We start from the raw sequence: 14,035 nt of genomic DNA on the forward strand, positions 1-14,035 counted from the left end.
CATCCTTACAGGTAGTTGTCACCCTCATAAGAGGAAGGACTAGATGAATCAAGCATCCCTGCGGAAAATTCCTGTGCCCTTTTAATTGATTTGTTACTGATCCACCGTATAGTCTCATGTAAAATGCTGGTTCTCTTAAATGGGCTAAAAGGGGAGATGACGTGCCTCCCACCTAACAGCTAATGCTTTGTATTTGTGGGACAGCTGCTATGCCAAGAACACCTTTCTATACACTGGCATGGAGTATTAGAGTCACAGAGGCATGTTCTCTGCAGTAGATTTGAAGGAGTTATAATGATTGGGATGGTACTGAAAACAAAGGTTTTGTCTGCCAACAAGACTTGTGGGCAGGGATGCGTTGTTGATTTTTTAATTTTTTTTTAGTAGGGAGGTTTTTTTTCCTGTGGATGCTTTGCATTAGCTTTAGTAATAGTGGGATTGTAATTTTTTTCCAATTCATTGGTAAAAATTACATACAATGATAGTAAAATATTTAAGAAATGGTGGCAAAAAACTTGAAAGTTACATTGCTGCTACTGGTTCTTCAGTAGTCTCTCTCTTATTTTAAAAAATGTTTTCTAAATGGTATTGCATTCAAGCGCGAGTTTCATTAACAACAAAAATGGCATTAAATGTAAAGTAGATGGGCAGATACTGTACCTGATTAGGATGGTTAAAAATTCCAAAAGATGCATCCATTTTAGTTTTACTGCCATCTCACCAAAATACCTTTTTTTACTTTCTAGTATTTGTCACACTGAAAAATGATGCTCTGTCTTCCTTTCAGCTTAGTTTCTTGTTCAGTTTCGTCATCTTTTTGTGCTTCTGTAGACCTCATTTTTATTTTCTGAAATACATCATTCTGTATTCTTGCCCAAGTTGCTTTCTCTGTGAGCTGTGTAGCATTTTGGCTTCTTTTTTTCCTTTATGGTTTCGTGAAAGTTCCACATTAATTCTTACTGAGTATTTGTATTGTTTCTGCTTCTTACATATATGTACCAGCAGTTCATGAACTGTAAACACAGGCTGCATCATAATTTGTTTAATTCTGTCTAACCTTTCCCTTCTGCATCCTTTTTCTTACATGTTTTTGGTTCTGCTTAGCTTTAGGCAGCATTTCCTGCCCCTTTTAAAATTTCCTTTGATGAAGTTCTGTGTATATGTTGTTGCTACAAGTTGCCCTTCGTTGTGGTCCTTACTATTTAGATCTTTCCTAGTTCCCCATCTCAAATTGCATCCCTTCTAGCATTTTGTTCATCATTAAATCAAGAATTGCTGGTGACCTTTCAAATGTTCTTTTTAACATATTGGAGTAGGTGGATATTTGAAAGCTTGGCAGGGGGGAGAGCTTTATAGTTGCATGCTTGCTATTCCTACTAATGAATGATAAATGTCCTCTAGTTTCATTATATCTGATTTAAGAAGTGAAAGACAATGGATTCATTAACTGTAACAAGCCTGCTAAGCTACGCTGGTTTAGCCAAAACAGTAAAAAGCAAAAAAACCCAAAGACTAATTAATAGCATGTTGCTCAGGTCTTGCTGCCTATTACCTGCCTGAAAAACGTAAAATCTAGTATTGGTACAACTAGCGTAGGTTGCTTAATGGGTGCCTGATTTTTGTTATTAGAGAGTACGAGTTGTGATCTGACAAAGCACGTGCTTAACATTGAGCAAGCAAGGATTACTCATGTGCTGCAAAGCATTAAGAAGTCACTTTCTCCTCACAGCACAATCAAGTTTAAGACTGGACTAGAGAAAGGCAAGGTTAAAAAAAAAGACGGACCTTTATTCTTCAGAAAAAACAGGGTGAATGCAGCTGTCTAAGCACTATGAAAACTACTGTAAAACCTGAGTGGTGCTAATCGTACTACCTGTATGAAGTCAGAGTGTATTTCTCATCTGAAAAATTACAATATGTGATAGTCTCGAAGCAAACGGTTTAAAGCAAAAAAGTCCCAAGTTTCTAGTGCTCTTCTGCTTTCAGATTTCAGTTTTCAAGCTGACCAGTTTACTAAAATGTGGATTGAGTTGGAAATACATCTATTAGAAGAAAGAAATCAGGACTTTGAAACTTTTCCAAGAGAGCTTCCTATAGAAAGCACTGTATAGTTGTATTGTTTTGTTTTGTTTTTTTTTTAAACTGTCCAATATTTTATTTAAAACTCAACAAAGTGGTGATATTTTAAAATAATACCTGGGCAAACGAGCCCTTGGCTGTCTGATAGTACAGCATTTCTGGTTCCACTCAGGAAAAAGTAATTATGTAAATGTTTTACATTTGTTACAGTGCTATACCATGTGTATGTACATAGTGCATGGATCCAATGCAGTGGATGATGCAGCATACATGCAGCTTGAGGCTGATCCAGATATGCAAAAGAATGGCTGCAGGAATATTTCTTGTCCTGTGACATTTACTGTGGTTTGGTTTGACCTCTTCATTGGCATGCACCCAGTTTCCTTGCGGCAGAGTCTGAGGAAAATCCGTGGTGTATTCTAAATTTCTGACTAACCTATTGGCTCAGTAGTTTGTCCATCTAATTCTCAGTCTTGTCCCTGGGCTGGTTTTCTTGCTAGTGTGCCTCAAGAGGAAAACAGTAGTAGTCAAGGCTAAATATAAAAATGTGGGTCTTGGGCTTTGGTTTCTTTTATCAAATGTTTTCTGAGGAGAGGATGGCGTCCACAGGTTGAGAAGGACAAGAAGGCAAGATGGAAGGGCTGTGAAAGGTGAAGGAAGGAGGTGTATTCTCTGATCACAATGTGGTCATTCCTAATGAGGTCACCTCAACCTTTCCCTCCCTCAAAAGTTAGATTTAATAGTAAGCGGCTTTCCCCAGTGTTAACTAAAGATGTGATGCCTGAAGAGCAGTGTTCCAAGGGGAGAACATGCTCTCTGAGGGTCCTGCAGTAGTACTCTTGCATAGAGAATGCTCTTGATTGCTGCCTCCTTTTCAATTTCTTTCTAGCCTGGGATTTGGAGTCCGGTGAACCTACCACAGAAAGCCGTGGCACTGGACACTCGGCTCTCATCCCCTGACCCTTTCTTCTACTGTTGGCACTTTTGTGTTGTCCCCAGTTGAGGCACCCTAAGGAAAGCTAGGCTTTTTGGATCCAGGACCAAGGCCTGGGAAAATCTTATGTCTGTCAGCTTGGTCTCAGAGCATCAGATCACTGGGAAACCTACTTCTGAACACTTCTTGGACGACTCTAAATAGGCAGAGGTGGGGGCAGGGGGAAGCAGTCCTCTCTGATGATCAGGTTAAACTGAATCATCTGGAATGCTTCTGAGGTGAGTCCTACTCTTGCTGTTCTTTAGCATCTTTTTTTTAACCCTTTACTAATCCAGTTTGAGGTGGTAAGGCAAAAATGGATAAGTGGCTTCTTAAATTATACATTGTTTTATCTAAGTCTTTGGTTTTTCTCCAGGCTGACAATGCCTCCTGTTGTTATTCAAGCAACTATTATTTAGGACAGGAACTTCACAGTGTAACTGAGTTTATTTTTGAATTTCCCTTTCATGTAGATGTCTGCTGTCTCTGACACGAAAATGTCAGTACCAGCCCTCAGTCAGAGTGCATCTTCCATTCTGTACTCAGCTGCAATATTTTTTTTGTTCTGTTGTTTTTCCTCCACACTAGAAATATCTGGTTTTAAAGCAGAGACGTTTCAGTCCTGTTAAATTTTACACTTGCTGACTCACATAGCACATATAGCTGTTCTGGAAATAACTGTTCAGTAAGAGTATTCTTTCTGTTGAGTTAGTATATTAATTTGATTCCAGCATCCTGATCATGATTCACTACCTGTCTTTTGTAACCAGCTTTGCGCTGCTCCAGCTTTTTGCTGACTGATGTTCTCTGACCATTAGGAACTCAAAGCCTTTCATGTAAACCCACTGGGTCAGTGCTGCTTTGGAGCAATTCAGTTGCTACTAACTGATACAGTGTTACCAGTGACTTGTCATCGGATGTGATTGTGTGTACTGAAATAAGGTTGTTATGTCTGTGAAGTACCTTTTCAAATACAATAATATTTCATATAAACAAAGAAGTTAGCAGTCAGTGAACAGTAGGGTGCATCAGATAAGTAACAGTAAAAAAAAAAATAGCGGACAATCTGAAAAATAGTCTTGTATTGTTTTTGTCCTTCACATTACAACAAAAAGTCTCACTTGACTTAATTTAGTTGATGAAACTATGCAAAATCGGTTACTTACCTGTTGCTTCTCCTTCAGCCTTGCAGTGCAGGGCATGTCAGTCCCTATGTCAGCTGTAACCTCTGTGGGATAGGAAAGATTGTTCCTTTCTGTTGAGGGCCTGTGCAGGAGATGACAATTAAAGAAAATGAAAAGATGTGAGAGCAGGGACTTGTGTGAGGAGCAGGATCTGGGAGATTTCAGAAAAGACCAGGGAACAGACATACAAACAGAACTTAGATAACAGAAAGACTAAGTCTTTTCCTAGGGACTTAGAGGGACTGTATGCACTCTGTTCCAAACCAGAAGGCTGCTGAAACTCATTGGACAAGTAGCAAGACTGGCAGGAGGGAACTACGGAACTACCCCATGAGGCATTGGGGGGGGCATATGTTTGATTTCAATGTTATATGAAATTTTTTGTTGTTGTTTCTGACCCAGCATACCTTGGTTTTTTTTCTTCTTTCAAAACTTAGTTTGGAATGTAATAGCATACAGCTTTATAAATTCAAATGTTTTTGGTATGCAAAGTTTAAAGGAGGAGAGCTAGGCAGAGTTAACTTTATTCTCCACCATCATAAACCCCACTAGTTTCTTCAGTAACTTCCAGCTGAAACCTTCTCACCTGCCATGTCACGCTGCTAGAAATCTTTGTTCAGATCATCTGCTCTGGGCATCTCTGAATTTAATAAACTTTCTGATTTGCTCCCTGCTTGTCCATTGCTCCTGCAGTCCGTTTCTATGGTCCAAATCACATCACACTTTTTATTAGATCTGTTGACTTCTTTTTTTTTATTTTACACTGCACTAATTTTTTGTACTTATTTGTATTTCTTCACATGGTGTCTTTTATAAATGGCTCTGTTTTTTTTCTCTCTTCCTTTCCCCTAATTCTCTTTGCTGTCTCCAATTTCCTCTGCTTTGACTTACAAATTGTCTTCTTTATTCCTCCCAAACTGATGAATTCTCCTCTTTTTTATGGGCAATGGTAAAAACAAAAGGTCTGTCATTTGTATTTACTTTTGGAAATATAAACCCAAATGAGAGGAAGCCTTGGCAAAGGGGGCAAGTTTACATGTTTCCAGTACAGAGAGTAGCTGAAAACACTTACACTAGTCAGTTAGGGTGGCTAATATTCAAAAACACTCTTTCGTGGAGATGGAAGGGTACTTAATATATTCTCTAATTTGGTTGATTTTTTTCTTGCATTCAATGCTTGGAGGCTCCAGCAAATTTGGGGAAAGCGAGTCCAGTAATCATTTCCTATGTTGGTTCTCTGAAACTTAAGGCTTTGGGGCTGAATTGGTGCTTCCCATAGAAGAAATTGTTCAGGAGATGGGGACAACTCCAGGGAGATGGAGAGATTTGAAAATAAAATATTTCTGTGTAATATACGTATAGTTATAGAAATTTTATTTTGTGTATAGTTTCAAGTCTGTATTAGAAGTTCTGTTGCTACGTTGTACCATGGAGCATAACTCAAGAGTCACTGTGTAACTTAGTTTTAAATGCAACACAGTGAACCTAGTTTCTGAAGGCTGCCTGTAATTTTTATGATAAAGCTTTTATATAAGTTGATTGCATTTGGCCTAAGACTAAGGATAGTGGGATTTCTGTTAGTCTACTGATTTTCTGCTTTCCTATTACATACATCAAAGCTCCATCATACAGTAAGCAGTCACTTACAGCACATGCATAGTGATTTTTATTAGATTTCAGGACTTAAACATGAAAATATCTTGAGCAGTGACCTGTAAGGAATGCCCTGACACTAGAGAAATGCTGTCTGTGTTCCATTAATATAGGTCTGTTACTCAAGGATCTGTATTGAATAAAGTCAGGTTGCTGCTGGGAGTCATGCAGCACTGGACTTGTAGCATTGACAATACTTGGATAATATCATTTTGTTTAAACCTGCATTTCCTAGAATTATATTTATTGTCACTTCCACTTTTTAAAAAAAGTTTTACTTTATTGTCCTCATGGTTGAGAGGAAGATTTAAAAAACATATTTTAAGTGCCTCCTAAAAACAGGACCAAACTAAAGCAATCCCTGCTCCAGACAATGATACACGATCACATCAATCTTGGGAACACACTCATGATTCTTCGATGTTTGGCTTGGACAACTTGATTCAGATGATATATGTAGTTAAGTCAGAGCTATGACTGGATTATAGCCATTCAATCTACGTGGGATTTGTAGAATAAAAATGCTGGTGATAACTCAAGTGCTTGTTCTAGGATCTCTGACAATTTTCCCTGAATTTACAATTTTTCCTACAGGCTTTCTAATAGAAGATTACAGCATAACATGTATAACACTTCCATATCACTGACATGGTAGCTTATATTATGGACTACTCAGGATGTATGTAACATTCTTGCTCGGTGATATTAATTCTCCTTTCACAATTTTGTTTAGTACTTCAAAACCTGAGATAGTTCAGCTCAACCCTGTAGGTAACAGCTGTTTGTGCTGTTTTTTTCCAGCTTCAGTTAGGTTTTTATTCTTCACAGAAATTACTGTAACAGTAAAAGACTTTCTTTTATCTGTATAAAACTGCTTTGTGCTATTTTTAGCGTATTCTGCTATGTGTAAGCAAATAAGTTATATTTAACTGCTACTCAGGTGATGTAGCTTCTCAAAGTACATAAAGTGACAACCTTTGATGGTGTAATAAATCATGTATTAGTCAGAATCGGGTTACTTTTGAATTCCCAGAATAAGTGCTCATGGAATACTGTGAAAGTCTCATATAATTAGTAGCGTCTTTTTTCTTTCATTTAAATATTTTTAATTTTCCAATTAAAAACAAGTACTTGGAGAGTGCTAGGACATCTATGTATTTTAACTTAGCAGGATTGTTTTGAAAATAACATACAAACATCTCAACATTCTTTTCATTATTATTTTTTGAGAGTGACAAGTACCATTTCACCACCTGTACTAAACAGACTTCTTTATCTCTGGATATTAGCCTGCATTCTGTTATCACTGGTCATAGCAATATGATGAAGTGGGAGCTTGGAAGCAAATCTTTTAGAGGATTCTGTGTTGGCCGGTTCCATGAGCAGTTCACACAGACATGGAACCACACTGATTGAATCCTCTCACTGCATGTTTTGTTACAAAACATTATCCTATATTACCTGCTTTCTAAAAGACTTCTAAAATCTCTGAGAGTGCAAGTTCTTTCTGATGCATAAGGTAAAGGGACCTAAAGTATTTTGCATTTGCATTCTAGCTGCTCCGTGAATAGAAAGATAAAGTTTCTCACTCTTTTTTGTTATAACACTTAACAGTCATGTCTTTCCATCATTGCTGCTAATTATTATTTATTATTAATACAACTGTACAAATGAGAATTATTACTGCCTCTCATTATTTTATGTTAAATTCTGTGGGATTTAATGTTCATCTTAAATTGCCAGTTTCTGGAGCCATTTGATCGGAATCCGAGAAAGGGAAGTCCTGGCACTGATTGCCTTGTATGATAAAATGTCTGGATTTGTGGATGAGATGAGAGCAGTGGATACCTTTTACCTCAACATTTGCAGGCTTTTGACACTGTTTCCCACAGTATTGCTATATTCAAGTTAGGATGTTACAGTCTGGATCGGTGGACAACTAGATGGACAAATAACTGTTTTGATGGTAAAGCTGAGAGGGTAGTGGTTAATGAATAGCTTTCTAGCTGGTAACAAATGCTGTACCTCAAGGGTCTATACCTGTTTAAACTCTTTATTAGTGAGGCAACTTCAAGTTTGCGGATGACACCAACTGGGGGGACTGGTTGATGTCTTCAAGGGCAGAGCTGCCATTCAGGGGAATCTAGACAGAGCGAGGGAATTGACCAACAGGAACATGGTAAAATTTAACAAGTATGAACACTGGAGTTCTGCACCTGGAAAGGAAGAACCCCCTGCAATGATACAGACTGCGGGGCAGCTTAGCAGAAAAAGACCTGGAGGACTTTGTAGCCAGCAAGCTGCAGATGAACCAGCCATGTGCCCTGAGAGCTAGGAAAGCCAGCAATATGCTGAGTTATATCAACAGGACCATAGGCCGTAGACAGGGGGGAGTGATTTATACCTCCCTACTCAGCACTCATTAGACATCTATAATACCGTGTCTAATTTTGCCCCCCATCCCCAGTCCAAGGAAGACAGTTAGAAATTGGATTGAGTTCAGGGGAAGGCTACAAAGGTTGTTGGGGGCTGGAGCACAAGTCCTGTGAGGAGAGACTGAGGGAGTAGGCCTTGTTCAGGCTGGAAATGGGAAGCCTTTGAGGGGATCTAACAGCAGCCTTCCAGTGCCAGTAAGAAGGTTATCAAGGAGTTGGAGCCAAGCTCTTCACAGTGGTGCATGGCAGGAGGACAAGGGGCAATGGGTATAAGTTGAAACAAGAGAGGTTCAGGGTGGACATAGGTCCCATGAAGACAGTCAAACATGGGAACAGTTTGTGCAGAGAGGTTGAACAGTCTCCATCCTTGGTGATTTAAAGACCAAACTCTGATCCTATAGCTGACCCTGCTTTGAGTAGAAGGTTGGACAAGAGCTCTCCTGAGGCCTTCTCCAATTATGATATAAAGAAAACTAAAATATAAATTAGAAAGAAGAGATAAAAATATTTCTGTCTTTGTCCATTTGCTGTGTACTTTCAAGGTGTTTACCGACTGTGCATTTTTGTTGAGGAAGGAGTGGTTGTAAAATGTTTTATCCACAGAACCTCTGTTTCCTTGCTGATGCTTTAAGTAAGAGTGATTTAAGTTTATATTTGAAGTGCATATGAAGATGGTTTCCAGGTTATCAATCTGGTCACATACAGATGTGAGCAGAATGTCCTTTTGCTATTTGGCAGGCAAAAATTGGGACTTGACAGCAGCTTTGAATGACTATGAGCAGCTCCGGCAGGTACACACTGCCAACCTGCCACAAGTGTTCAATGAGGGCAAATACTACAAGCAGCAGGAGCCAGAGCAGCCTCCCCAGGTGACGAAGGCTGAGCGACCCTGCCTGCAAAGGCAGGATGACATTGCTCAAGGTAAGAGCTCTTCTCCAGGGCTTTTGTGGACAAGCAGCTTTCTAGCTTGTCTGCTTGTGAGTTGTGCTTGTCTGCAGGGAGGTGGAAGTCCTTTGCCATCAGCCTGTGAACTGTGTCATTGTGACGGGATTCACAGAGCTGCTGCTGGACCCTACATTTCACATGTTTCAGTTGTCATGAGCTTTGCCTCAGTTCTACAAGTTATTTTTTTAATGTGTGATTAAAGTACAGAAATGCATTGTCCCCAAGCAGTCCTATGGTACATATAAAAGGAATTAATTAGAGGGTATCACAGACCACTATTGTATATAGTTTTCTATGCTTATTGAGACCAAAAAAAGGTTTTAAAAAATCCATATTTCAATCTTTGCATTCTTACAGTATGTGATTAGGGTGTATGAAATCTATGAATAACTTTCAGCTTTAAAATTTTGTTCTTTTAAGGTTCCACAGAAGAAAGGGCAACCTCCTATCCCCCACCAAATGGAAATTGAAACCTTAAGAAAAATGAGTCAACTACCTCTAGCAGTTGATTTCCAGTACAGGATGATAAGCATTAGAATTTACTTTTTTGTTTGCAGACCTTTTATAGGTTGTATTTCAGATTTCTATCTCTCTCAGAGACTGTTGGAATGCATTTTTTTTAAATATTAATTTATCAAGGAACTGTAGTTTGCACCAAAATAAATCTACAGGTCTCACAGCTTGTCATGTAGGGAAGTAATAGCATTAGCTTGGTGATGGCTTTCTATGCAATCATTAAAAGGAACAGAAGGTCTTCCCTTCTGCTGGCTCTTCTCTCCTATTAAACAGGAAATGGCATCAGTACTTAGGAGTGTCAGTAAAGCTTTTTTAAAATTGATAACTTCCATTGGTAGAAAAGGAACTGTAGTGCTTCTTTATGACCCCTTAAAAGCACTGAATACAAATAAAGGGAGGAAGAGTAGCTCAATGTAGTTGATAAAACTGTGTCCCTTCATCCTCATTAGGATATACCTTACTCTAAAAATCCATATTATTAAACTGTCCAGTTTACACTGAAGTGGCCATTTGATATTTTAGTGGGTGTAGCAGGTAGTGTGGGGTAAGTCTGGCTTTAAATGTGTGGACTGACAGTAACTTTGCTACCAATTCAATGCATAACTGACGACTTCATGATCAGAGAGCCATCTCTGACTGAAATGTGAAACTGGAGCGAGTAGGATGTTCAGGGAGGAGCAGAGAAGGGAAAGAAGGGTCTTGTTATGGACCAAGTACTTGGAGTAAAGGATGCAGCCAACAGGTGAGGACAGGACTGTGGTGGGAAGGGATGATGGAGTAGGTAGCAAGAGGATGTCAAATGGAGATGCTATCCTATACTTCAGCTCCCCTGTTTAAAAGTGATTTAGCTGAGATGTACAGGGAGAAGAAAAAAATGCAAATGTAATCAAACCTTCTACCCCTCCCCCCAATTTAGGATATTTTAGGGAGTGCAGTTTAGCTCTTAAAATTAGAAAACCTTTGATCTATTAGAGAAACAAAAATTCACAAACTCCAGGAAAATAGTTTTTTAACAACCATTAGTCAGTTTGAGATGTTTTAAAAACACTGTTAGCTTAAATGATAAGCTGCATTTAAGTAAGCTTCTTTGTTAATTTCTGAAGGCACAGAAGTACAGGAACTTCTTTTATTTTAATATAGCATTGTACATGTTTGAGAGTTGATCACTAAAGGCTAGTTTATGGTAGCATTTGTGAAGCTACAGAGGTGAAGTTGCGCCAAATAGTTTTTTACAAAAGCTTCCAGTATGATAAGGTACCCATTTCAAGGAAAAATCAATGAAAATATTATCTAACTTAACATCATGTAAATCCCTCCAGGAAGCTTTCTGCATATTCAAAAATGCAAGAATACTCCATAAACCTGGTGTCAACTCACTAATGAAACTCAGTAAAATGCCCAGGAGACTTTCTAGTATTAATTTAAGATAATCCCCATTGCAAAGGATGGCTAGAGAGAGTGCAACTCAGTAGAAGACCCGAGGTCAATCTGTTTGAAGCACAGAAAGGCAGTGGTACCATGGTTCTAAGGAGTGCCACTTCTCAGATGCAGAAAGAAACTTTATGCTGAATGTTAGACTTCTGAGAGAAGACCAGTAGCATTTGATGAACATAAATTTTAGGCAGCTACAAAATGTTCATTTCAGTTTTTAAAAATATAAACAGGAGTACAGGGCAGAAAGTAAACAGAGGGAAACTATATCTGTCAGTTTTGACTGAATGATTCATGGTTTAAGCACTTGAAAAGTATTTCTGTTACCCATTTGCTGATACCAGAACTGAGGTCATATAGAAAAGTGAAATGATACAATCGTAGTATTTTGTCCCTTTCTTGACATTCTAATGCTTTTTTGGCTTTAATGACCCTTCACTGTTCCTTATATAGCATTTGTCCATAGAGAAATTCAATAAATTGTAAGATATTAGCTCACAGTTGTTCTGATAAAATAATGCATTCTTTTGTACCAGGCTTCTAAACTGCATCATTCTTTTTGAACTATGTATTGTTTCTTGGGTCAGGATTTTAGAAAACACATATCCATAAAAACTGAGTTTGTCTTAAATTCAGCATAATGATGTTAAAATTGTTTTCAGATAGGTTGTTCTGAGATTAAAACAGTATGGCACGTTCGATATGAAGTGGTTGTAGAATGCTGGATTTTTTGATTTACAAGAAGTCAACTTAATTTAAGACTTCAAAACATTAATTGATTATCATCTATCTGCCCATAAATGTTTCTTCTGATGCATCTTTGGAAGCTTAAGATACATTAAAAAAATTTTTTACAGAAATATTTGTCTCTCATATCTCATTAATTTTACTGTTTATCTATTTTGCTAGAAGGAGAGTGAAGTTCTTATGACTTGCCATAGGGATCCATAGTAAGAACTAAGGAATCCTTTACAGTAGGGAAATAACCCAAAAAAGGTAACAAACAAGAAGTGGAATAAATTCCTCAGTGAAATGAACAGGTATTTGCCAGACTTGGTGTTGATTGTTTTTTTTAATGTAGTTTTATAGGCTAATAGTATCTCTCCGGTTTCTCTACAGAAAAGCGTCTTTCCAGAGGTATTTCTCATGCCAGTTCAGCCATAGTCTCCCTTGCTCGATCACATGTAGCAAATGAGTGCAGCAATGAACAGTTTCCTTTGGAGATGCCCATCTACACATTCCAGCTACCAGACCTTAGCGTGTACAGTGAAGATTTCAGAAGCTTCATTGAACGTGACTTAATTGAGCAGGCAACAATGGTTGCTTTGGAGCAAGCAGGTGGGTAAATACTTCAGATGTCAGCAGCTGGGCAATCTGACATTTTGGTTGACATTTCTAATTATGCTTCATTTCTGGAGCTTGTGCATCCTGCATGGGCAATAAATGCCAGAGAGTAAAAGCAAATACTGTGCTCTTTGTGAAGCAACACATACCCTGATCCTCTATTTCTTTTAAAATGTTATAGAGAAAACTGTCAAATTTACTTAATAAAACAAAGAAATTGAGAGAGAAAGGAAAGGACGACTGATGAGGAAGTCATGCAATAGAGAGTGATGTGAGTCTGGATGGTTGGATGGGGTTGGTACTTCCAGTTCTTGTGAGGAAATTACATTGTAATGACTAACAAAGCAAATATCTTCAAGTTCTGTTGCAGCCTGAGAAAATAGTTTTTAAATATGTATTTTATGTATTGATTATTATTTTTGTAATAAGAAACTAAATAATTTTAAAGTAATATTTCATTATTGCCATGGGGAAAAAAATGAAGACATTTAAAATTAATTTTAATTCAGATTTAGTAGTAGTTTAAAGTTTTAAGTCAGTTTTGAAGGATATGGAGAAATTTATTTAAAATTAGTATCTGTGCCTTATGAAATAGCAAGTCTGTTAATGAACCACAAAATTAACACATCTATGTAGTGAAATGCCCAACTCTGGTGATATAAAGGAGTTATAAAATCAGATTTCATGGCTGCCTGTGGACTATCGAATAGCCAGTTGCTTTTTTCTGTTGACTGCTATACTGGCTTGTGGAACTCTGTGTATTCATCTGAGAGTTCATTCTCAAAACTCGGTGCATAGTCATACTCTGTGTGTTCAAACTGATAAACTGCTGCTTGTTATTGATCAGGGCACTGCATCATAGTATTTAGGCAGGACCTCTGCTAATCTGGTGTCACAATGAATACTTACCATGTTTTATCATACGCTCATTTTTTGGCTTTGGTATTTGAAAAGCAAGACATACTTAGATAATAGCATCAAACAATAAATATTTAAGGACAAAAAAAAAAACCAACCCCAAATAGTATTCGGAAGGCCTTCTGGAAAAAACAGCAGTATAAAATAATGCAGGAATGCTACCAGGCAACTATGAAGTATGAAAACTGTCAGTCACCTATCAAGAAAATATATCTAGTTTCTCTGGGAACCACGTAACACAAGAAGGGCAAAGAAAAAACAGGATGGCACTTCCTCTGGCAGCTCTGCCAAACACTCCAAATTCCATATGGCTATCAGAAAATACAGTATCATTGTTGACCTACCTGCTTCAGTGGAATGACAGCCTTTAGAGTTCGTTAATGCAAGAGTACGAGCCAGAGGACCACAGTGGTTTTCTGACCTTAGTATCAGGGAATATGTGAATTTAGAGCTGATATCTTCTAATTCATACAGAGATGGCTGGCTTTGAGCTTGAAATAGGGCTGCAGAAACTACTGAATTTGCTGCCTCTTAGCAATCTTCTCTCAAATCTCTCT

General features: G+C 38.0%; 2 protein-coding genes across 2 annotated transcripts in view; both read left to right on the forward strand.

The window, feature by feature from the left end:
- Positions 1-14,035, forward strand: part of MTMR10 (myotubularin related protein 10) — a 536,484-nt gene that overhangs the window by 227,064 nt on the left and 295,385 nt on the right. The gene's annotated exons all lie outside the window — the stretch shown is intronic.
- The window catches only part of OTUD7A (OTU deubiquitinase 7A), a 96,838-nt gene that overhangs the window by 50,890 nt on the left and 31,913 nt on the right, over positions 1-14,035 (forward strand). The window contains exons 6-7 of the mRNA XM_010571736.1: positions 9,063-9,245; positions 12,336-12,554. Coding sequence (XP_010570038.1) covers positions 9,063-9,245; positions 12,336-12,554 — 402 coding nt within the window. The remainder of the gene's footprint in view (positions 1-9,062; positions 9,246-12,335; positions 12,555-14,035) is intronic.

The sequence above is a fragment of the Haliaeetus leucocephalus genome, unplaced genomic scaffold, assembly GCF_000737465.1.
Source record: "Haliaeetus leucocephalus isolate CR32 unplaced genomic scaffold, Haliaeetus_leucocephalus-4.0 Scaffold339, whole genome shotgun sequence".
In the NCBI taxonomy this organism is placed as follows: domain Eukaryota; kingdom Metazoa; phylum Chordata; class Aves; order Accipitriformes; family Accipitridae; genus Haliaeetus; species Haliaeetus leucocephalus.